Here is a 26,186-nt window from a genome sequence, read left to right as displayed (position 1 = left end):
ATCCGCAAACAATTACACTCTGGATAGTGAATTCTAATTGAGTGTGCAGCAAGCTTGAAGTCGGTGGCAGGTAATGCGCAGTTATAAATCTGTTTTTAGCCGACTCACAACATCAAATGAAAGACTGATCTGAACGTATAAATCTTTTAAGGAACAGGAAAAAAAATATTGTATGCCAGCAGAAATCTGATGTATTGAGTTAGCTGAAACGGGTACAGAGTGGCCTGTCATTTTCCCATGCAAATTTGATAGAAATGAAGATTGATCAATATGAGAAGAACCAAGAATTTCCACTAAATGCTGAAAGTGTTCGGGAGACGTCACTGAGAACACAGCTAGAGTTTCAAGAAACAGAAGTAGGCTGATTCGGAGGTTGTCTCGAAACTAATCTGGTAGTTTACAAATAAAAATGCAGAGTGCAAACTTTTTCTTCATAGAATTAGGGTCCAATGATTAATGAATGCATTTAGGGTAGGGAGTAGGGATGCTCGTTCGGAATTCACGGAAATGAAATTTTTGCATTTCCGATCGTAAAATGCATTTCTGCATCGGAAATCGGTAATAAAAGTGCGGAAGCCAGAATTTCGCAGAAATCGCTGACATTTTTGCGGACATTTTTGTCAACCTTAACATTAATTTTCTCAAAAAGTACAAGGTCTTTTTGCAAGATTTTTTTTCCCTAGTTCCCACTCTTCTACTTAACATACCCTGAAAATGTGTTTTCCTCACCCATGGGGGCTAGAAAAAACAACTGCTAAAGTCGGCGGCCATTAACTGTAATGTAAAATGCAGAAATCCGCATAACCGATATACAGTATACCGCAGACTTTAGAGGTTAATAGCAAAGCCCCCATAGATGCTAGAAACACCAAATTGTCAGGGTATGCTAAGCAAAAAAGTGGGAACAAGAAGAAAAAAAATCTTTCAAATAGACCTTGTAGTTTTTGAGAAAATCAATGTTAAATTTGGCGGAAATTACTGCGACAATCTGCATCGGAATGCGGATAACGGTAGCAGAAAGCGGTAATCGGCAAAGGCAGAAGGCGGATTTTCCGACCATCCCTAGTAGGGAGTAGGTGCATCAAAAAGGTTTAAAAACAGTTTAAGGCTTCTTTCACAGTGCGACGTTAAAGTCGCATGTTAGAAAAAGTTTTAACGCAGACTAACGCACAACAATACTAAGTCTGTGCGACATTCACAGTGCACACGTTGCGTTTGTGTGTAACGTGTAGCATTAGAAAGTGCTGCATGCTGTGCGTTATACACGTTATTAGCTGCGTTGGACTGTTTGCACATGCTCAGTAATGACCTGGAAGCATACTTATCATTGCCTGTATGCCTACTGTATGCGACAATAACAGGGCATAGAGTTGCGTTGTGACATTTTTTGGACGTTGCGTTACTAGTTTGCGTTGCGACTTTAACGTTGCATCAAAACGCAATGTCCCCGTGTGAAAGTAGCCTAAAAGGTATGTATTAGTGATGATCATAATCTGCTAATTTCGATTTTTGCAATTACAGCCATATGTAATTACGATTTGGATAATCAATTGATTTTGTGTAATCCGTTTCTAATTTCGCATAATTTTCACGTGCAAACTTTAGGGGTTACTAGCAAAGCCTCCTCCATACATGGATGATATTGTCACCAAAATTGCAGGAGAATAGGGATGCTCATTTGGATTCCGCGGAAAAGCAATTTTCGAAATTCCGACCGGAAATTTCATTTCCACATCGGAATACGGAAATCGGTAATGCAAGTGCGTTAGGCGGATTTCTGCCGGAAATCGCGGAAATTCCACCCGACTTTAACATTAATTTTCTCAAAAACTATAAGGTCTTTTTTTTGCATCGTGTTCACAAGATTCTGTTTAATAAACCATGAAAATGTGGTGTTTCTAGGACTTAAGGGGGATTTGCTATTAACCGCTAAAGTCAGCAGATTTTTACTGCAATGTAAAATGCAGAAAATCTGCATCTGCCTATTTTCTGCATTTTACATTACAGTAAAAATCTGCCGACTTTAGCGGTTAATAGCAAAGCCCCCGTAAGTCCTAGAAACATCATGTCACATGTCAGTTCGGGTATCCTTTAAAGTGTACCTGTAGGGAAACAAAGTGCCGCATTTAGATACTTACTTCAGAAGAGGGAAGCCTCTAGACCAGTGTTTCTGAATTCAGGCCTCATGTACCCCCAACAGTGCATGTTTGTGGTTTTCTACAAAACATGTACTGTTGGGGGTACTTGAGGACCAAGTTGAGAAACACTGCTCTAGATAATCCAACGTCTTCCCCCATCCACTTTGCCTCCACTGACCAGCATTGGGACCCTCTAAATCATTTCAAGAGGTGTGCACAGCACTCTTCCGCCTGTCATGAGCTCCATCGCTAATGCTACTCCATGCTACTGCGCAGGAACGAGGCTTACCACGCCTGCAGAGTACAGCCATGCTCGATCATGGACAGGAGCACAGCCAAAAATTTCCAGAGGGTCCCAGCACTTGATTGTACGATCCAGAGGCTTCCCTCTACTGAGGTAAATATATGACTTTCTCTACTTTTCAAGTCCCGGGATTGCTTTACGTTTTCCCACCTCCTACGGGGATTCATCACCAGGTGGTTGTCTAGTGACCTACCTCTAAAATTTGCAAAAAGTGTTAATATATACTTACCTCACTGATCTATAGGCTCCTCAGACCCTTCCAGGCTCTGTACTGCATCAGGCCATGCCTCTGTCTTGCCGCTGTATGCACCATTCGGAGCTCCGGTTGGATCTTTACAATGCATGCTTTGTCAATACCCATCTCTGTACTCCATCCTGCATGGCTGTAGCAGCCATCATCAGGAGCATTATGCGCAGTTCCGATTCTTTCTGAACTGCTCATGCTCAGGATGGTCTCATCTGTAACTGCCATGCACAGCCATGTGGGAGCAGGAAACACAGGGGCACGTGAAGTGTACTGCGCATGTGCCATTCACCCTGTGGTCCCAGTTGTGGACAGGAATAGGACAGCAAGATGGAGAGGAAGCCTGATGCATGAAGTAGTCTGGAGGGGTCTGAAGAAGCTACAGAATATCGAGATAAGTATATGTTAACATTTTTATTTCCACCTGAGCTTGCCCCAGGCTGAGGAAGAGATATTAGTTTATGATACCACTAAAGGATGGTTTTTGGAGTGGCTTTGTTCAAAGTCGTCTGTAGGGGTGCTCATTCTGATTCTGCGGAAATTACATTTCTGCATTTCCAATCGAAAATCTGCATTTCCAATCCAAAATCAGAGAATGGAAATCAGATTTCTGTGGAATTACCGCATGACTGCAACTCGGTAATTTTAGCCCAATCACAGAGCCTGGAAGCATTGAGCCAATCAGAGAATGCAGGGTTAACTCGGAAGTATTTAGTCAAGCAGAGAGTGCAAAAAATTACCAAATAATGGACGGAGTATGTCAGAGGATGATTGGAGGGAGAAGTATGATTACAGGTGTGACTGAGAGGATAAGAGGAAGGAGCGGATGGTTGGTTTAGGGTGGTGGGTCTTTTTCTCTCTTGTGTAATATTAATAGAATGCAAACTATGCAGCTATAAATTGTTTTGGTGGTAATACAATCGAAAATTTCATGTATATTAAAAGTGGTGTATACTTATATTATAAATTAACCTGTAGCCGACCGCTCCATGCCAATTGGCGTGACGCGGCGGCAGCCCCAGGACCACTCTACGCCGATTGGCGTGAACGGGCTTCCATGGGGCTAGCAGGAGATCTCACGCGCCGATACGTCTAACAGACTCCCAGCGGCGATCGCCGAAACCGCTGTTCAATAAGGCTGGACAGCACTGCGATCTAAGGCAGCGCTGTAGTGGGGACACAGGAGCGATCTGCTGTGATAGGCTGAAGCCTATCACAGCCAATCGTTGTGATAGGCTCACTCTGGGATGGAGGGAGGGGGGGTGGGGGGGGAAACAAAAATAAATATAAGAACAAGTCATAAAAAATATAAAATAAATATTTATTAAAAATAAATAAACAACCCTGGGGGCGATCTGACCCCTCCAACAGAAAGCTCTGTTTCTGGGGAGAAAAGGGGGGGGAGGGAATCACTTGTGTGTCGAGTTGTGCAGCCCTGCAGCAAGCCCTTAAAGCTGCAGTGGCCTAATTAAGGAAAAATAGCCTGGTCTTTAGGGGGGTTTAACACTGCGGTTCTCAAGTGGTTAAATATTATTTGGTACATAATGCAAACCATGATGCTACAACTTCCCCATATCTGGAGAGGTTTGATGAAGCCAAGCTTAGGGTTGGGATAAATCGTTTTTAACGCGGCTGAGGCTACTTACACACCAAGACATTGGGCTTGATTCACAAAGCGGTGCTAACCCAGTTAGCATGCCTAAAAGACTTTAGGCGTGATAACCATTGCACCATGCTGGTGAAAAGCCAGTTTAGGCGTGATAAGTTTAGGCGTGATAAGTTTAGGCATGATAAGTTTAGGCATGCTAAGTTTAGATAAGTTTAGATCGCACGCAAAGTCCCGCATGCAAAGCAGCGCCATTAAACTCTATGCGAAGTGCACCAGACTTTGCTGGCGCAAAACTTTTGATCAGCTGTGCACTGCTATGCTAACCCAGTTGGTGCTTAAACTTATCATGCCTAAACTTATCACACCTAAACTTAACATGCCTAAACTTATCACACCTAAACTTATCACACCTAAACGTATCATGCCTAAACTGAGTTTAGGCATGATAAAGGGCTTTTCACCAGCGTGCTAACTGTTAGCACCGCTTTGTGAATCAGGCCCATTGCGTTTTAGGGGACGTTATGGTCGCATAACGTGCCCCTAACGCAAAGCATGGTGGTGTTTAAGTTGGACATCAGATTGAGCTGCGTTATGTGTTATGCAGCTCTGAAAGCAGCCGCTCCAGGTTAGTGATAGGAAGTTCGGATCTTTTTAAGGATTCAGATCATTTGAATCGGATCATTGAAAAGATCCGGATCTTTAAACCAAATTATTTGAATCATTTTACTAGGGAAGCAGACTGGGTGAAATGACTAGCAGGACAGGACTTTCCCTGCACTGTACATTCTGTATGTTCCGGTTTCTTCCAGACAGACACCCACTGTGAACCAAATCTTTCATTGTGATGATCCGGATGATTCGACTCACAAAAAAGATCCGGATCAAATGAACGATTCGTTCATGATCCGGACAACACTACAGTCCTACCACAAGTCACCACAGTGCAGTGAGGAGGAGGGGAGACCTCCTCCAACATTACTGAGCATGTGCAAACAGTCTAACGTGGCTTAGCCCAGTATAACGCACAGCATGCAGCACTTTGTTTAAACGTGCTGCGTTACAATGTAATGTAACGTGGGCACTGTGAACAGCACAATTGATTTTACAGTGCTGTGAGTTAGGCTGTGTTACTGGCTGCTGTAACGTGGGACTTTAACGCCCCACTGTGAAACGAGCCTTAGTGATTGCAAAAAAACCCACCAAAACCAGAAATTGAAAATCTGTGGAATCGGTAATCAGCATTGGCGGAAATCGGAATACCTGTGGAATCAGAAATCTGCATTTCCGACCATCCCTATTTGCATGTAAGACAAAGAGGAATCTGTGTTGCTACTGTATAAATCTATAATAATAAAGATAATAATTGAACTTGCTACTATCCAACAAAAAAACACCTGCTTCCTCTTCAGTGATAGGAACACAGCAAACAAGTTCTTTCCCCTCCTGGTGTCAGACTCACTCAAGGGCTGGAGATTGCTACACTGCTTACTACATGTATATAAAAATAAGCGTTCATTCCACCTTACAATCAAAAGGACATGGAGCCTGCTGCCAGGGTAATTGTGCAGAATTTACAATCACATCCCCTGTCAATGTGCATTTTAATCACGGAGAGAAAAACTGACCTCTTCACCCGCTCTCCCTGCGGACTCCGATCCAGGAAACGCGGCTTGCGAGACAGTATCAGCCGCGGTATCATCCTGTACATCCCAATCCAAATAACATCACAAGCTCTTCAATGGAAGATTGCAAGACAATTTACAAGCTCTAATAGAAGTAGCTGAGCCATGGAAATAGAATACCTTACACAGCGCAAATACTCCAGCCATGGATAGAAAGTCTTAACGTGACCCTGAAGAAAACTTGGACAATGTTACATACGATAATATTATTCTCACAGATGAGTAATACATAATCAGACGATGCGTGTATGAAAACAACGTGGCCGTGGCTGGATTTTGGGCAAGGCCACAAAGGCCATGGCCTAGGGTGCCAGGAAGCAAGTGGCATATAGAAGGCTGGCACAGTAAGGCAGTTAAAGTGGCAAATCTGTCAACCACATTAGTCACAAATCCTGTCTGCGACTGCACTGCTTCCAGGGGCAAGCAGTGGTGCAACCCCCAAGAACAGTACAAAGTGGGGAAAGCACAGGACCAGGGAAGTGCACAGGATGGGGGGAGCACAAGGCCAGGGGAACAAACGGGACTGGAGGAGTGACAAACACAGGTAGTTAAAACAAGGGTGGAAGTGCCCAATGCATAAAAGATAGGCTAGTAAGCTATTAATCTTATAAACAGAGAGGACATTTTGCCTCTCTTGAAGAATTTGGACCAGTTTTTTTTTAAAAAAAAGGTCTTTTGTTCAAACACTTAAAATTGACAATGCATTTCGCGGGTACTTGCCCGCTTCTTCAGGTCACAGAGAGGCGCTCGTGCTTGCTACACAGCCATAGCAGTTAAGGCACCTGTTTTTTTCACTGACCTGAGGAAGCGGGCAAGTACCCGCGAAACGCATTGTCAATTTTATGTGCTTGAATAAAAGACCTTTTTTCAATAAACTGGTCCAAATTCTTCAAGAGCGGTAAGATTTCCTCTCTGTTTATAAGATTAATAGCTTATTAGCCTATCTTTTATGCATCGGGCGCCTCCACCCCTGTATTAAGTGTCTTGCCATACCTCTTTTAGAGGTGATAGTTTTTTAGTTGTCTTAAAGAACTTCCGGAGTACGGCCACCCAGTTCCTGTCAACAGACCTGGGAAACCGAGTGGGGATGGTTAATTTCCCACCTGATCTGACGGTGGTTGCAAGAATTTGCAACCTGCCTTTGTGAGTATATGCAATTGGGCTCCTGGTCTCCTTTTGTCTTGTAGATGAATCTGAGGTTGTTATAATCACAGGAACCATTGACATAAGCTATCTTCTGAAACACAGGTAGTGCACAGGATGGTGCGGTTGGGGGAAGGCAGGGTTGGTGACAGTGGCCCTTGGGCGGTAAAATGTCCAAATCTGGCCCTGAGCATGGCTATATGGATCAGTTGTTCCACAGACTAAAGAGAATATTTAATGGATCGGAGGGTAGAATATATATAGCTCATGTAAGCTGTTTAAAACAGTAAGTGGTCTTACCTTAGATGAGGAATGGATTATAAAAGATATTTATTTGACAGAAATGACAATGCATTTCACGGGCCTTACCCACTACTTTAGGTCACTATAACAGTATCTGTTAATAGAAACACTGTAGACTTGGAGCACCTGTATTATATTAGGCTATTAGGTTAGAAGAGGCGTTCTAAGTCTATCATGATTCTCCTAAAAGACACTGTTATAGAGACCTGAAGAATTGGGTAAGGCCTGCGAAATGCGTTGCCAATATTTTATATAACCTATTCCTCATTTTATTGGAGGTAAAACCACTTACTGGTCAAGAGCCATATAGATCACCTAGCTACCCACCCACCGATGGTTTTATCCAAGGTTTCTTTTTCTTTGTTTGGCTAATGACCTACCACTTCAAAGAGAAGAACACAGATGGATTTCTGTATGGCCTTGTAAGTAGCGTTCTTATTACTCCTTATCCCAGTGTTTTTAAATACTACACTATATTGCTGCTCCTTGTTATTCTGTTTGTTTTTTCCCTTTCTGGTTCTGGAGTTCATCTATGGAAAGCCCCTCAGCAGATTTGTTGACTGCTGAAGAGAATAAAAGGTGAGATGAGGTCAGATGAGAGTTAAGACAGCTGAGCTCTTCAGCCTCACCTCCTGCAGTGAGGCTGGGCTCACACTAGGCCCAAAATTTGACCTTTTTTTTCACAACAGAGACCAATGGATAAACTAACATGGCAAAGTTATCCATAGGTTCTGTTGCAACATGTCGGTTTTCAGTGCACCTATTACAGTAGCAGAACAAACATAGGTTTGCATAGAGCCACACAGAGCAGTCAGACAACCTCTGAATTTTTATACTCAGGGGTTGTCTGACTGGTTGATAGTAATGAGCTTCCTGGGTCAATAGTATTGCAACGGAATCATGGGAGTCCTAATATGGAATGAAAGAAAATTAGTTCCTGTTTATTTTCCCATTAGCGAGCACATTTAGAATATGGCCCTTATTTTTTAAAAAAGAGAATTCACATTTTTGCGTTACTTTCTCATATTCCAATTCAGTGACCATATCTCAAAACTACAATGTATTTTTGGCCCACTGAGATGGATACACGCTTAATTATCGCACTACTACTGACCTGAGGAAGCTGCTTGTAGCGGCGAAACGCGTTGTCTAGCGTAGAAATAAAATTACTATTTTAAAGCTTGAAGTGAGTCCTTCTTGTAGTTAGGACCCAGTTATACTTTCCTGTATCTGTATATGTACCACTGGGCACCTCCTATCCAGGGCTGGATTTCTGGGAAGGCCACAAAGGCTGCAGCCCAAGGGAGATCCTGATCATGAAAAATATGTTGAAAGATGAGGATGCAAATGGGGAGCAACACAGGGATGCTCATGTCCATGCGAGCTGTTCAGGCTCCACTACATAGATACACATGGAAGAAGGGGCTGCACATGGAATGGGAGGGGGCTGCAGTACACGGATGATACACATGGAAGAGGGGGCTGTACATGGAATGGGAGAGGCGCTGCTGTACATGGATGATACACATGGAAGAGGGGGCGGCACATGGAATGGGAGGGGCGCTGCTGTACATGGATGATACACATGGAAGAGGGGCGGCACATGGAATGGGAGGGGCGCTGCTGTACATGGATGATACACATGGAAGAGGGTGCTGCACACGGAATGGGAGGGGCACTGCTGTACATGGATGATACACATGGAAGAGGGGGCTGCACACGGAATGGGAGAGGCTGCTGTACATGGAAGAGGGGGCTGCACATGGAATGGGAGAGGCGCTGCTGTACATGGATGATACACATGGAAGAGGGGGCTGCACACGGAATGGGGGGGTGCTGCTGTACATGGATGATACACATGGAAGAGGGGGCTGCACATGGAATTGGAGGGGCGCTGCTGTACATGGATAAGACACATGGAAGAGGGGGCTGCAGCACATGGATGATACACACGGAAGAGGGGGCTGCACATGGAATGGGAGAGGCGCTGCTACACAAGGAAGGGGAGTAACAACACATTTGGCCTAAGGGCAGAAAAAGTATAAATCTGGCCTTGCTCCTATCCACTGTTCTGTATACTTTTAACCCCAGGCTTCTGCATTTTTAAGAGTTACTTTCGCCAAACCTCACGTTGAAAACAAAGAAAATGAATTGCTATTACATTACCTACCTACTCTTTTTTTTTTTTAGCCCCTGAAAAAGCAAACTGTATCAGCGTGTTTGTCTCTTTTAGGCCTTTTATAGCTTTCATACAAGAGTTTGCTTTTTACCACTTTACAACTTTCCTAAAATAAGAAATGGAGATTGAGTGTCTCATAAAAAACATGAAAAGCCTCTTAGCAAGTATATTAGAACCTCAGAGAATGGTCTTATTTCATTAGCGCCCCGTAGCTCAGAATAACAAGATGAACATAAAGTGATGCGCAAAAATCCGGCATGGGAAGAGACAAAGCAAAGACGGGCTCAGTGACAAAACCCACTCTTAAAAAATAAACCTTTGACAAACAGGCATTTGTCATGATCTGGATGATGTCTCTGAATCTTTACAATTTAGTCTTACCCTGCTGGGTTGGATTTTTCTCCTTTTATTAAAGTCATAGTTCATAGAAAGACAATTATTTATAATATAAAAAAAAAATTCTGCTGTTAAAACTGCTTTGCTAAAGTGTTTCATTTCTGTGATATAAAAATCTGTGAAGCAGGTCTATTTGGTGCGCGCACTGCTCTGCGTCTGACCTGAGCGCTGCCATAGACATAAACGTATTATGTCTATGGCCGCGCAAGAGTAATTCAACGATCTGGCGATTGTGGGGCCCAAAATTACGTCTCCCTCAAAGTTTCTGCTAGTCAGAGGGGGAATAGTAACGACGCCCTGAATTTGTGCGCCAGCAGGGTGAGCCGTTATTAGGCTCACCCTGTGCCACAAAGACCGGGCCGTGAAACGACATGTATGCAAAATCCAAGTATAAGCTGTAAGTTGACATGCATTGAAAAGGAGGACAATGGCAAGACCTCACTGCTAAAAGTGGCCACACACGACACTATAAAATGATCTGATCTTACAGCAATTCAATAAAAAAATATTGTTTATACATAAAAATCTATTTCTTTTTTATTATTCGAGTAAAAAATTAGGAATTCTCTCTTTTTTTTTCTTGATCAGGAGTAGCGGAAATTACTGTTTAATCGTTTGCAACTTTGCACAGTGTGTGGTAGATCGACCATTTCTTTATGTAGAGGCGCAAGCAATGTTTTTCAGAGTGTTCAATCATTATTTTTTCATAACTGGGGAAAAATGAAACACACTTGTGTGGTACACTGATCAGATTTTTCAAATGTTACAATTAATCAGAAAAATAGATTGTAATTCTTGAATTGAAAAGGAATTATAAAAAAAATTGTACAGTGTGTGGCCACAGATTTAATTATTGATGCAAATAAAGTGCAAATAATTTTTGTGTATCAGTTGCATAAAATGCAAATTTGTGCAAAGAAGGCAGATACAGAGAGAAATGTATCCTGTATGTATTTAAAGATGTTAGCCTGTCTAATTCCCTCTCATCTGTGACTAATCACAACTGTAATTTGATCTCAGCTGAGTCAGCTGGCTGCCACTGCAGATTAGCTAATTGATAAACAAAGGATGTTAACAATATGTCTGCTTTCATGAAAGCAGGGAGTAGACACACTGCAGATTTACTGCAGGATTTCTATCAGCTGTAAAAAAGAAATGGTCTTTCTTTAAAGGTAAGTATTGTACAAATTTGGACAGAGGCGCCAGGCAGGTTGAAATGATCTAAAAACAACTAAAAAGGAGGAGTACAGGTGGACTTACCTCCTGAAATGATGGACAATCGAGATTGTTCAAATCGCTAAAAACAATTTATTTTGGCACTCCGCAACGCGTTTCGCAGGTATAACCCACTTCATCAGGCAAGGAGTGCAAGCTCAAAAAAGGTCCAATAGTGGCATTGCCACTATTGGACCTTTTGAGCTTGCACTCCTTGCCTGATGAAGCGGGTTATACCTGCGAAACACGTTGCGGAGTGCCAAAATAAATTGTTTTTAGCGATTTGAACAATCTCGATTGTCCATCATTTCAGGAGGTAAGTCCACCTGTACTCCTCCTTTTTAGTTGTTTTTAGATCATTTTAACCTGCCTGGCGCCTCTGTCCAAATTTGCACAGTATATAGTCCACCTTGGGTGGAGGGGACTTTCCCCTTCTTTCTATCTACAGAGAGCGACTTCTTAAACCTGAGTGGGGTCAGGTTCTAATACTCCCCACCTGCATTTCAAGTGGTTGCCTATGTGGTAACCCGTGTTTGTGAGTATATCCACATCTGTTAATTATTTCGCCAATTGTTAGACTTACTGCACTATATTGGGCTCTCGGTTTTTCTTTTTGTTTCAAGTGCATTAAAGGTAAGTATGTTCTTCCTTATCTTTTAAAGCAGAGAGAAAGTTCTTGTCCGCTGAAACCTTATTTGCTTTTTTTTTAAGATTAATTCAGAAGTGCTTTACAGGATAACCAGAAGAAACTTTACAAGATAACTCAGAATAAGATATTTAAGTATTTATATAGCGCCAACATATTATGCAGCTAATTAGTCACTAACTTTCCCTCGGAGGAGCTCACAATCTAATCCCTGCCATAGTCATATGTCTATACATGTATCATGTGGTGTATGTATAGTCTAGGGCCAATTTAGGGGGAAGCCAATTCACTTATCCGTATGTTTTTTGGGATGTGGGAGAAAACCGGAGTGCCCAGAGGAAACCCACGCAGACACAGGGAGAACATACCGACACCTTGCAGATACCTAATACCTAAAATTCAGTAAAGTAGCTATGTGCAGTCAGCCCACGTCAGTTTCACTGATAGATATCACATGTAAGTATTGTCTCGCACTCGCTAAAGGATCAAACCCACCGTCTTTAACCACTTGCCGACCGCACACTCATAACGTGCGTCGGCAAAGTGGCAGCTGCAGGACCAGCGACGCAGTACTGCGTCGCCAGCTGCAGCCTAATTAATCAGGAAGCAGCCGCTCGTACGAGCGGCTGCTTGCTGTCAAATCACGGCGGGGGGCTCCGTGAATAGCCTGCGGGCCGCCGATGGCGGGTCGCAGGCTAGATGTAAACACAAGCGGAAATAATCCGCTTTGTTTACATTTGTACGGCGCTGCTGCGCAGCAGCGCCGTAAGGCAGATCGGCGATCCCCGGCCAATCAGCGGCCGGGGATCGCCGCCATGTGACAGGAGACAGCCTGTCACTGGCTGCACAGGACGGATAGCGTCCTGTGCAGCCCGGCTTACCAGGGGGGGCCAGGTAGGAGAGGGAGGGGGAGGATTTCGCCGCGGAGGGGGGCTTTGAGGTGCCCCCCCCCGCCACCCACAGCAGGCAGGAGAGATCAGACCCCCCCAGCACATCATCCCCATAGGGGGGAAAAAAGGGGGGCAATCTGATCTCCCTGCCTGCACCCTGATCTGTGCTGGGGGCTGCAGAGCCCACCCAGCACAGATCAATCAAACCAGCGCTGGTCCTTAAGGGGGGGTAAAGGGTGGGTCCTCAAGTGGTTAAAGAGACACTGAAGCGGAAAAAAAATGATGATATTATGATTTGTATGTGTAGCACAGCTAAGAAATAAAACATTAAGATCAGATACATCAGTGTAATTGTTTCCAGTACAGGAAGAGTTGAGAAACTCCAGTTGTTATCTCTATGCAAAAAAGCCATTAATCTCTCCGACTAAGTTAGCCATGGAGAGGGCTGTTATCTGACTTTTATTATCTCAACTGTTCCTGGACTATTTACTTTTCCTCTGCTAGAGGAGAGGTCATTACTTCACAGACTGCTCTGAAAGACTCATTTTGAATGCTGAGTGTTGTGTAATGTGCACATATTATAGAATAATGCAATGTTAGAAAAAACACTATATACCTGAAAATAAAGGTATGAGAATATTTTCTTTGCTGCTAATCTTCTAGTAATTATTCATAGTACACAACCAATTCACTATATCATATTTTTTTTTCCGCTTCAGTGTCTCTTTAAGGGGAGTGCAACAGCTGAAAAGAGGCCCTCTAATGCAGTATTCATTCATCAACAAGGAAAAGAGCTGGCACATCCAAAGTTAATCTTTACTGGTTCCACTTGCTGCTGCCAGGGGCATAGCAATAGGGGGTGCAGAGGTTGCTACCACATCAGGGCCCTTGCCCCCCCCCCCTCAACTTCAGTATCAGCTCTCTATTGGTCCTGTGCTGATAATAATTACTTCTATAGATACTTTGAATAGTGGTAATCATTGGTAATCATTAACAAACTGCTCCCCATCCCCTTCTTGCACCTCTGACACTGTAGTTGCCATTGGCAGGTTTTGGTGCAGCATATCAATTGCTATGTATAGAGTGCTTGGGGTAGGGGGGGCAATGTAAAACTTGCATCGGGCCCCTCAGCTCCTTAGCTACGCCACTGGCTGCTGCTGATCCCAGACAATACACATCACTCTCTGGGAGTGTTTAGATCAGCCAGGCTCCCACTTCCTTTGCAGGAACTTTTGCACAGCAACAGACAGAACTTTGCCTCCGAGCAAACATTGCCTTGATAAAGGGGTCCTACGTCGCTGATGGATATGTCAGGTACGCAGCACACAAGTGCAACTCCTGCATATGTTGCTAGCATGCAGCGTTAAAGGGAACCTAAACTGAGATGGATATGGATGTTTCCTTTTAAAATAATACCAGTTCCCTGACTCTACTGCTGATCCTGTATCTCTAATACTTTTAGCCTCAGCCCTCCAATAAGCATGCAGATCAGGTGCTCTGACTGAAGTCAGACTGGATTAGCTGCATGCTTGTTTCAGGTATGTGATTCAGCCACTATTGCAGCCAAAGAGATCAGCAGGAATCAGGGGCTTACCTAGAAATCTCCGGGCCCCCCTGCAAAAAAAAAAAAAAAAAATCTGCTCCCCCCCACCTCCCTAGGGCCCGCTCAGGGACCTTTGTGGGGCAGGAGGGGTCGCAGCATAAGAGGAGAGCGTGGCCGCAGATCGATGGGGATCTGCGGCCACGCTCCCTCACCTTGGGCTCTCCTCTCGGCGCTTTCCCTCCTGAAATCATTGGTGGCAGCGGGCGGGCAACGGCGGCAGGCTGAGCTCATACCTCCTTCTTGCCGGAGGTCTTCCGATCACTAAGTGCTTCATGTAACTTCCTGTGTAAACAGGAAGTAACATGTAGCTCTTAGAGATCGGAAGACCTTCCGATCACTAAGTGCTTCATGTAACTTCCTGTTTGCACAGAAAGTAACATGTAGCTCTTAGAGATTGGAAGATCTCCGGCGAGAAGGAGGTATGTGCTCAGCCTGCCGCCATTGCCCGCCCGCTGCCACCAATGATTGCAGGAGGGAAAGCGCTGAGAGGAGAGCCCGAGATAAAGTTTCTAGAGTTATCACCATGGTGATGAGGCATGTAGTATTTAGGAAACATTTTACCTCAGGCAAACCTAAAGTTAACTCTTCTGTCTTTAAGTTAACTCTTCAATCCATAAAATAACTCTAGAATTCTAAAGGCTGTTATAATTAACTGTGTGTGAAAATAACTACAGAGGAGGTAACTTAAGTAATGAAGAGATTAGATAACCTCTCACTGTGTGGTGGCAAGTTTTCTATTGCCTTATTATCTCCAGCATGATATTAGTGAATTGAGGCCAATGTCTTTATAAAGAATAAAGGCCACGCTGAGAATCCCCCATGAAGATATGGACTAACCCAAAACCTGTCGGCAATGTCAGATTTCTACTACCTACTGGAAGCGACAGCAACATAGGAGAAACGTCATTTATGGCTCATTTTACTCTGGAAGAAATGTACTTCTTATTTGTATGTGTTTTAAATTTTAAGATTTCCGCAACAGTTCCTCTTTAACAAACTGTTCCCCATCCCCTTCTTGCACCTCTGACACTGTGGTTGTCCTTGGCAGGCTTTAGTGCACTGCACAATTGTTATGTATAGAGTGCTTGGGGGGGGGGGGGGGTTGAAATAGGAATCTCAGGCTCATGGATGGAGGTATGTAATCCTGCCGTCGCCCGTTGCCACTGATAAATTGCAGGAGGGGAGCGAGCTGAGGGGAGAGCCCCTCCTCCACACTTTCCCCTCATGCTGCAACCCCTCCTTCCCCCTCAAAATGGCCCTGAGCGGGCCCATCTGTGTGTGTGGGGGGGTGTCATTTTTTTTTTTTTCAGGGGGACCCGGTGATTTCTAGTTACGCCCCTGTTACTGCAAGATGCATTGCACAGATGCATACCGTCACGTTTTTAGCAGTGTTTGAGTGGCAGCCCTTTGTTTTAGATATTAATATTTCAGTTCATTAATGGCAGAGCCTCTTTAACAGCGGATGTTATCGGCGTGAATAAACCCTGCAGTACGTTGCACTGAGGCTTACATGAAATGATGTAGTTACTGCTCAATGATCTTACAAAGCAGACAGCATCAAACCTTCCTATTGATTCCTCTCTGGCTGCACTGTAGCACTCAAGACGAAACACGGCAAGCATAACATTTTAATGTATTCTTGCTTATTCATATATTTGTAAAACAAATCTTTCACATGAAGCTCTCTGTCAATGCAACATTAATGAGCACGGGATCCAGGTTTCAACAAGTCGATGAGGTTTTCAAAGACAAGAAATGTAACGTGTCCAAGTGCTTGATAAGAAGGCACGTTTCTCGAAAACATCACAACACACCAAACACATAAGTAGGGACTGTACTGAAGCTAAAATAGTGTATATATATATATATATATATATATATATATATATATATATATATATATATATATATATATATATACACAGTAGGGTGCGAACGTTTGGGCAACCTTGTTAATCATCATGATTTTCCTGTATAAATGGTTGGTTGTTACGATAAAAAATGTCCGTTAAATATATTATATAGGAGACACACACAGTGATATTTGAGAAGTGAAATGAAGTTTATTGGATTTACAGAAAGTGTGCAAAAATTGTTTAAATAAAATTAGGCAGGTACATACATTTGGGCACTGTTGTCATTTTATTGATTCCAAAACCTTTAGAACTAATTATTGGAACTCAAATTGGCTTGGTAAGCTCAGTGACCCCTGACCTACATACATAGGTGAATCCAATTATGAGAAAGAGTATTTAAGGGGTCAATTGTAAGATTCCCTCCTCTTTTAATTTTCTCTGAAGAGTAGCAACATGGGGGTCTCAAAACAACTCTCAAATGGCCTGAAGACAAAGATTGTTCACCAACATGGTTTAGGGGAAGGATACAGAAAGCTGTCTCAGAGATTTCAGCCGTCTGTTTCCACAGTTAGTAACATATTGAGGAAATGGAAGACCACAGGCTCAGTTCAAGTTAAGGCTTTAAGTGGCAGACCAAGAAAAATCTCGGATAAACAGAAATGACAAACGGTAAGAACAGTCAGAGTAAACCCACAGACAAGCACCAAAGACCTACAACACCATCTTGCTGCAGATGGAGTCACTGTGCATCGTTAAACCATTCGGCGCACTTTATACAAGGAGTGATGCAGAGGAAGACTTTTTTCCGCCCACTGCACAAACAGAGCCGCTTGAATTATGCTAAAGCACATTTGGACAAGCCAGCTTCATTTTGGAATAAGGTGCTGTGGACTGATGAAACTAAAATTGAGTTATTTGGGCATAACAAGGGGCGTTATGCATGGAGGAAAAACAACACAGCATTCAAAAAAAAACACCTGCTACCTACAGTAAAATATGGTGGTGGTTCCATCATGCTGTGGGGCTGGGTGGCCAGTGCAGGCACTGGGAATCTTGTCAAAGTTGAGGAACGCATGAATTCCAGTCAGTATCAGTAGATTCTGGAGACCAATGTCCAGGAATCAGTGACAAAGCTGAAGCTGCGCTGGGGCTGGATCTTTCAACAAGACAACGACCCTAAACACTGTTCAAAATCCACTAAGGCATTCATGCAGAGGAACAAGTACAATGTTCTGGAGTGGCCATCTCAGTCCCCAGACCTGAATATAATTTAAAATCTGTGGTGTGAGTTAAATAAAGAAAGCTGTCCATGCTCGGAAGCCATCAAACCTGAATGAACTAGAGATGTTTTGCAAAGAGGAATGGTCCAAAATACCTTCAACCAGAATCCAAACTCTCATTGGAACCTACAGGAAGCGTTTAGAGGCTTTAATTTCTGCAAAAGAGGATCTACTAAATATTGATTTCATTTATTTTTTGTGGTGCCTAAATGTATGCTCCTGCCTAATTTTGTTTAAACAATTATTGCACACTTTCTGTAAATCCAATACACTTAATTTCACTTCTCAATTTTTTGTTGTAACAACCAATGATTTATACAGGAAAATCATGATGATTAACAAGGTTGCCCAAACTTTTGCACCCCACTGTGTGTCATTATAAATGCGAAAGTTTGGATGTTTGTTTGGATGTTTGTTATTCGATCACGCAACAATGGCTGACCTGAGTTGAATGACATTTGGCACACATAATACATTACCTGGAATAACACATAGGATACTTTTTACCCCCATAACCAAAAAGTGGGCGGAGACAAATACAAATTTCACTGGGAAAATGTTGACTGCAGCCATTCTTACACTGTTAAAGGCAGGGTTCTCAAACTTTGCACAGTTGGTCACTGGGTGACTGGGAGTAATATTTAGAAAAGTGGGTGGAGCCTACAAAAGCCAATCAAAATTCATCTACTGATTTTCAAGGGGAATATTTCATTGCTGCCATTCTCGCACTGTTCATGGCACAAGCCTCAAAGCTGGTACAGTTGGGTGACTGGGGTTCAAATTCAGAAAAGTAGGTGGAGCCACAAACAGCTGATCAGAGTTGTTTCATTTCAATGCAAGTTTTTTATGCCAGACTGCAAAGCTCACAAACTTGGTCACTGAGTAATTGTGCGATAGCGCTAGAAAAAGAAAAGTGGGCGGAGCCAACACCAGCCAAATACATACCCGGGAAATGCCAGGCCATCATCTAATATATATATATATATATATATATATATATATATATATATCCCACACTTCAGAAGAGACATTGAATGTCCATTTATTTTTATAAGTAAGACACAGAACATCACACTTTTCTCCTGATGGACTCAAAGCACCAGAGCTGCAACCACCAGTGCACACTCTATAGGCAGTAGCAATGTTATGGTGTGTACACACTTGAAAGATAAATGAAAGATATCAGACCAATTTTACCCCCTTCCATGTAGTTTGAGAGACATACTCTACACAGTCTATTCTATGGAGCTGAACTCCCCATCAGATAAAAATCTTTGCAAGATGCTGCACACACATATGCTGTAGACATTCAAAAGATCAGTATCTGCAAAAGATCTGTTCCTGCAAAATATCCATTCCTGCAAAATGCATTCATAGTCTATGATATCTGCAGATCCTCATACACACCTTGTTTAACAGACTTCATCTGCATATCTGACAATCATCTGCAGATCTGAAAATCCATCCTGGTGGATCTGATCTGCAGATGATCTGCAGATGATTGTCTGTTAAACAAGGTGTGTATGAGGATCTGCAGATATCATAGACTATGAATGCATTTTGCAGGGACGGATCTTTTGCAGGAACAGATCTTTTGCAGATACTAGGGATGCTCGGAAAATTCCACGGAATTATGAATTCCGTGATTCCGGCCGGAATTAGGTTAATTCCGATTCCGGTAGTGAAATCGGAATTCCTATACCTCTCAAACGGAATTCCGCAGAAATTTTATAATTCCGACGGAATTTTCCGGAATAACACAAAAAATCTCTCTTCCTCTCTTCCTCTCTTCCTCTCTTCCTCTCTTCTCTCCATCCATCCATCCATATCATGCAGTAGGGAATTGCAGATTTTCAAAACAGCTTATATACCATAGCTGGGATTTGAACCCAGAACCTAGTGTGTAGTAGGTATCTGTCTTACCCTCTAGACCATGACCCACACTACATGCTAAAGCTGGCGGTAGCATAAACCATACTTCCATTATGATCAATTCGATAGAAAAAGTAGCATGATTAAGGATTTGTACTTTTTGAAAAGCATGCTTATATACCATAGCTGGGATTTGAACCCAGGACCTAGTGTGTAGTAGGTATCTGTCTTACCCTCTAGACCATGACCCACACTACATGCTAAAGCTGGCGGTAGCATAAACCATACTTCCATTATGATCAATTTGATAGAAAAAGTAGCATGATTAAGGATTTGTACTTTTTGAAAAGCATGCTTATATACCATAGCTGGGATTTGAACCCAGGACCTAGTGTGTAGTAGGTATCTGTCTTACCCTCTAGACCATAACCCACACTACATGCTAAAGCTGGCGGTAGCATAAACCATACTTCCATTACGATCAATTCGATAGAAAAAGTAGCATGATTAAGGATTTGTACTTTTTGAAAAGCATGCTTATATACCATAGCTGGGATTTGAACCCAGGACCTAGTGTGTAGTAGGTATCTGTCTTACCCTCTAGACCATGACCCACACTACATGCTAAAGCTGGCGGTACCATAAACCATACTTCCATTATGATCAATTCGATAGAAAAAGTAGCATGATTAAGGATTTGTACTTTTTGAAAAGCATGCTTATATACCATAGCTGGGATTTGAACCCAGGACCTAGTGTGTAGTAGGTATCTGTCTTACCCTCTAGACCAGGGGTCCCCAAACATTTTGGGTTGAGGGCCGGGTCAACATACTTCAGACCGCTGGTGGGCCGGAGTAAACATAAAATGATGTAGACGTCTTTGCGGACCAGACAGTGAAGCATACCCAGGTGACAATCTGCAAGCCAATTGGACAGCAGTGTCACCTGATGTGGAATTTGATTGGAAACCAGCAAAATTTCTGCTTTCTGGCTTCCATGTGGATGGGGGGTGCTGCACTGCTATTCCATATGTGGACCACCAATATTTAAAGATGTAGCTGACTGCATTTATAAGCAATACATTTTCTGTGTGGGGGGCCGGTAAGAAAGCCTTAGGGGGCCACATTCGGCCCGCGGGCCTTAGTTTGAGGACCACTGCTCTAGACCATCAACCACACTCAGGGCCAGGCTTTAGCATGTAGTGTGGTCAGAGGTGGGACAAGGTCCTTCAGCACCCAAGGCTGAGACAGCAAAGTGCGCCCCCCCATCCCTCCCACCCCAGCTGTCACACACTGATTGCTATTACACTAAGAGGTACTCCAGGGCCCCCACCCCCCCCACCCCCAACACCTTAATCTCTACTTATCTGGCTTGCAGTCGCTGCCATGTATCACCTTTTCTTATTTCTTTCTGCTTCAAACACAATTGGGAATGACAGCTGAATGAATTGTGCACCCCCTCCTACACTGCGCCCTGAGGCTGCAGCCTCTCCAGCCTCAGCCTTACTAGTGGGTAAGACAGATACCTACTACCATGCAGTGTGGTTCATGGTCTAGAGGGTAAGACAGATATCTACTACACACTAGGTCCTGGGTTCAAATCCCAGCTATGGTATATAAGTATGCTTTTCAAAAAGTACAAATCCTTAATCATGCTACTTTTTCTATCGAATTGATCATAATGGAAGTATGGTTTATGCTACCGCCAGCTTTAGCATGTAGTGTGGGTCATGGTCTAGAGGGTAAGACAGATACCTACTACACACTAGGTCCTGGGTTCAAATCCCAGCTATGGTATATAAGCTGTTTTGAAAATCTGCAATTCCCTACTGCATGATATGGATGGATGGATGGATGGATGGAGAGAGAGAGAGAGAATTGTGCCGGAAATGGAAATAGGCTATTCCGACCATGCCTGGCAGATACTGATCTTTTGAATGTGTACAGCATCTTTGTGTAGATCATCCTGCAAAGATTTTTATCCGATGGGGAGTTCAGCACAATAGAATAGACTGTGTAGAGTATGGCTCTCATACTACATGGAAGGGGGTAAAATTGGTCTGATATCTTTCATTTATCTTTCAAGTGTGTATGTAGCATTAGGCAGTCTTGTCCAAGGTCTACTCACTGAATATGAATAGGTGCAGGTTTACTGAACAAGAAAGAGCCTGGTCTCCTGTATAAGAGGCAGAACCCGTAGAGGACAACCGGGGTGAAAATAAACTAACAAAATAAAAAATGGTATCTATCTTTTCCTCAAACTGTTCTTCATGTCTTACTGTTTATTTTTGAAAAAAACTTTCTGAATAAAAATCATTATATTAAAAAAAAAAAACATTGTATCTATCATCCTCCTAAAAAAATGACTTTTTAAGATATTCCATAGTTTTATTTTATATTTAAATCTACTTTTTAAGTGTTTACTGTTTTATTGTTTTTACTCAATGACACATTCATTGCAGTATGCCAGAGCTAAAATCTATGAATCCTTGACCCTTTTTATCTCTATCCTGCTTGCAAAAGCCATTTTCTGTTAGGAAAATGTTTTATAGTTGTAATTTCTTATCAGTGAGGGTCACACTGTAGTCTGACTCAGTCCTGACTCAGGAACTGCCACTTACATACCTGATGTTTAACTCTTTCAGGCAGAGAAAGAAAAAAAGGAACACAACATAGTTATTTATGTACTAGGCACTGTACATACACATGTCTAATTTATCATGTCACATGTCACCTTGGGTATCCTTTAACCAGTATACTATCCAGTAACTGCATATCATTGTTTCTCAAAAAACATACTATGAAGTCGATTAAGCATCCTATTATACAGTTCAGCAATTTTACCGGTACTGACACTACTAAAGTAGTGCCCCTTGCGCCATCAGTGCAACCCATTGCTATGGTAATACGCATTATGCAAGTTACGTAACTGAATTAGTGTAGCTATGTGTGCATTACATATATACCCATAAATGGGAATAGTTCCAAGTTGTTGGGAACATACTTTCAGAGCCAGACCTCTTCACCAATAGTGGGTGGTCAGATGAGTGGAGGGGGGTAGGCTGGGACTAAGCAGGTGAAAATAACACAAGGCTAGTGCCATTAAAAATAGTGCCACCATAGGTGGCAATGTTAAAAGCCATGATTTGTGGCTATAAATGATAATTATATTGCCCAACAAAATATTGGGCGCCACCATTATCATTTATAGCCACTAATCGCATCTTTTAACATTGGCACTTATGGCCGCAAAAATTTCAGGAGATTACGGGGTTACCGCCAAGGAGGTTAAACCATTACCACCATCCCCCCCCCCCCCATCCCTTTAAAAACCATTGCACAATTCTAGGATTAAATATAATAAACAACATTAAGAAAACTGGACACTTACTTTCAATGATGACTTTTCTACCCGTCCAGTCGTCGTTGATCATTTGTATATTTCCATAATGGGCATCGCAGTAGAAGATACGATTGGTGCCCCTCTCGTTGAATTTGTAGTCAAAAGCAAGGGAAATTATATTTTTAAAGTAATCCGGGTTTTCGAACGGCTGCACCGGTGAGTTCAGATTGTTTTCGTCGGCGAGGTGAATGCTTTTCAAAATCGTTCTTCCTGAGTAAAGCAAATAGCCCTCGTGTTTCATACAATTAATCCCATTTTTGGCCAGGTATCCATGAGCGCAAGCACACGTCCTTTGCATGTTCCCTCGGTACAAGCAAAGTTGTTGACACCCGCCATTGTTCTTAGCGCAGATGTTGGTTCCTGCCAAGAAATAAAACAGAAAAAATTATTCAGGCTTTTGGCGGCTGATGCAGTTCACCGCATAACTTTACTGGGCTCTTTCATTAGTTCTCCTAAGGATTATCCGTTCCATTGTTTATATTAGGTTCCAAGTGCCAGAAAAAAAGGTTCTATATATAAAAGCATAATTTGCTTGATTTGAAAACTTTTCCAAAAACAATAATTAGGTAAACCAAAAAGAAGGTAATCAGATTTTGAGAATTGAGGATAAAAACCTCCAGAAATATCCAAAGAGGAACATTCCTCTTATTGTATTATATATCCTTTGGTTTGTTGTTAAACCTTGCAGCATATAAAGCTGAACTGGAAGCTCTAATTTTTTTTCTCGACAAAAAATGCTAGATTTTGATGGTGCTGGCATAATACATTACAATAACATTTGTAAAGTGCTTTCCTCCCATAGAACTCAAAGTGCAGAGATATAGAGGGCCGCTTCTAGACTCTTTGCCACCTGAAGCAACACATTGGATTTCTGGAAAGGCCACTAAGGCCCTGATCTTGGGCAGCAGCTGGCCAATAGGACAGCTGGACACTAAAGAGGGATTGTCGGATATGGAAGAGGAGGCTGCAAATGGAATAGAGAGGTTTGCAAATAAAAAGTAACAAATGGAAATAGGGAGTTGGTGATCAAGAGAGATCTGTATATAACTGAAGGAGGCTGCTATAGATGAATATTGCACATAGAATGGGAGGATAGGGGGGTGCTGCACATGGAAGGGGAGCTGCAAGAATGTTGTAGTGATGAGCAGAAATTACGCACATGTGTAATTACGCATCGTAATATGCAATGCATCGTAATCATAATGCGTAATTTCAGGGGAACAGTGTAAGCAATTTCATAGTTAATTGTTCCCATGTATAATTACGCATGAATTTACGCATAATTTACGCATAATTTTGTGCTGACTTTGGCAGTGAATAGCAAAGCCCCCATACATGCCATTGCTGCCAAAATTGCTACATATGTTAAGAAAAATAGTGGGTAGAAGTTACAAAAATAATTGTTCAAACAGAAATTGCAGTTTTTGAGAAAATTGATTTTAAACATACAAAAAAAAAAATGGTTTTTAAACTGTCATTTTTCTAGGTTTAAAAAAACATTTTTCTTTGCATTTTCAAAATCCTTTTTCTCAAACACTACAAGGTCTTTTTGAAAAATTATTTTTTTCTCCTTAACATATGTAGCAATTTTTGGTAGCAATAGTATGTATGGGGTTTTTGCTATTCACCACCAAAGTCAGCACAAAATTAAGCGTAATTTATGCGTAAATTAATGCATAATTACGAATGATTAATCAAAGTCAATAGAACTACGAATTTGTAATTTCATGTATGCGTAATTGCAAAAATGTACGCATAATTTTGCGTAATCGTAATTAGCAGATTACGATCATCCCTATGAATGTTGGCCTAAGGGCGGAAAAAGTATAAATCTGGCCTTGATGATGGGAGCAATTAAGCTGATATGTACACATCTCCAGCAGTAAAACTAGAGATGTGGGGGTTGCAGAGGGATGCAAGAAACTCCTACTTTCTGCTTTTTGCAGCTTCTGGAACCAATCTTGCAAAAGGAGCTATATGAATTTCAATGTTTTTATTTACACCAAACTCCGTACCATACTTTTACGATGTATTCAATCAAGTTACTATAAAGCTGCAGAGGTAAAAAAAAACAAAAACAAACTGAAAGTATGGCAGTTAAAGGACCACTTTCGCAAAAAAAGTAGTCAGTTAAAAGCTGACTGAACTGACAGGTTTTGGACTAGTCCATCTCTTCATGGGGGATTCTTAGGGTTTTCTTTGTTATCAACAGCATTTCCTGAACAGCAGTTTAACTGTCAAAATAGTAAGATACCAGCCAGCCTCCCTAATCACTTGCACACTATTTTGCCAGTTAGACTTTGCAACTGCTGTTCAGAAAATGCTGTTGAAAACAAAGAAAACCCTGAGAATCTCCCATGAGGAGATAGACTGTCCCAAAACCTGTCGATTCTGTCAGATTTTAACTGCCTACTTATTCCGCGATAGTGACATAAAGGCTTCTGTAATGATGGTACAGATGCCTGTACTAAACTGAAATTATTGTTTTAGGTTTTGTAGATCATTTTAGGAAAAGCAAATCTATGCTACAGAGTGCACATCACTAAACCTTTCGTTCTGGTTCAGTTCTGACATTCCTGGTATAATCATGTACAGGAAGGATGGTTCTACTCTGTGTAGCGAGTTTGACGTTGTAGTAAAATAAGAGAATGGAAGGGTCCAGGAGCATGCGTGCAATTTTACTTTCTGCTTTGTGCAGACTTCTGAATCAATTACTAAAAACCAAGAGATCGTTTTCAGCAAGTTTACTACAAGATGTAATGATGACAGACATAAATCCATAGAAAATACTGAATAGCAAGTAATGGGTTATGCAGTGATTATACATGGCATTTAGTTATTTGCACCAAACTGAAGTTATTCTTTAAAGGGATTTGAAGCTCAAAATTAAATGGTTGCTCTAAAACAATAAACACGGCAAATAATGAATTCAAACCATAAGAGTACGGGTCTCACGTCACTTAAAGGGACCCTGAGCTGTAATTAAAAACGGAATTTGGACTTACTTGGGGCTTCCTCCAGCCCCCTTTAGCCCGCAAGAGGCCCCCAGTGTCCTCCTGGTCCTTTCCATGGTTCTGGTCCCAGCTCTGGTAATCCGGCAACTTTTGCTCTAGTTGCCCATGCGCGCACCTGTAGCGCATGCTGCGCATCATCATGCCGGTCAGTGTTAGGGTCCTGCGCATGTGCGGTTCTCTAACACTGAACTGCACATGCGCAGGACTCTTATTCCGGCCGGTGTGATGATGCATAGCGTGCACAGCAGGGGCATGCATGGATGACTTTGGCCAAAGTTGCTGGATTGCCGGATCCAGGACGATGCTGGGGGTCCTCGCGAGCTACGGGGGCTGGAGGAAGCCTCAGGTAAGTTTAAATTTCGTTTTTAATTACAGCTCAGGTTCCCTTTACAGACATATTTACACTTCGC

General features: G+C 42.3%; 1 protein-coding gene across 6 annotated transcripts in view; it reads right to left on the bottom strand.

Moving 5' to 3' along the window:
* Positions 1 to 26,186, bottom strand: part of LRP1B (LDL receptor related protein 1B) — a 2,031,260-nt gene that overhangs the window by 476,581 nt on the left and 1,528,493 nt on the right. For all 6 annotated transcript variants that reach the window (XM_068245873.1, XM_068245875.1, XM_068245874.1 and 3 more), the window contains exon 41: positions 22,751 to 23,122. In XM_068245873.1, coding sequence (XP_068101974.1) covers positions 22,751 to 23,122 — 372 coding nt within the window. The remainder of the gene's footprint in view (positions 1 to 22,750; positions 23,123 to 26,186) is intronic.

The sequence above is a fragment of the Hyperolius riggenbachi genome, chromosome 7, assembly GCF_040937935.1.
Source record: "Hyperolius riggenbachi isolate aHypRig1 chromosome 7, aHypRig1.pri, whole genome shotgun sequence".
In the NCBI taxonomy this organism is placed as follows: domain Eukaryota; kingdom Metazoa; phylum Chordata; class Amphibia; order Anura; family Hyperoliidae; genus Hyperolius; species Hyperolius riggenbachi.
Note: the sequence above shows the minus strand (reverse complement) of the source record. Positions and strands in the feature narration are given on the sequence as shown.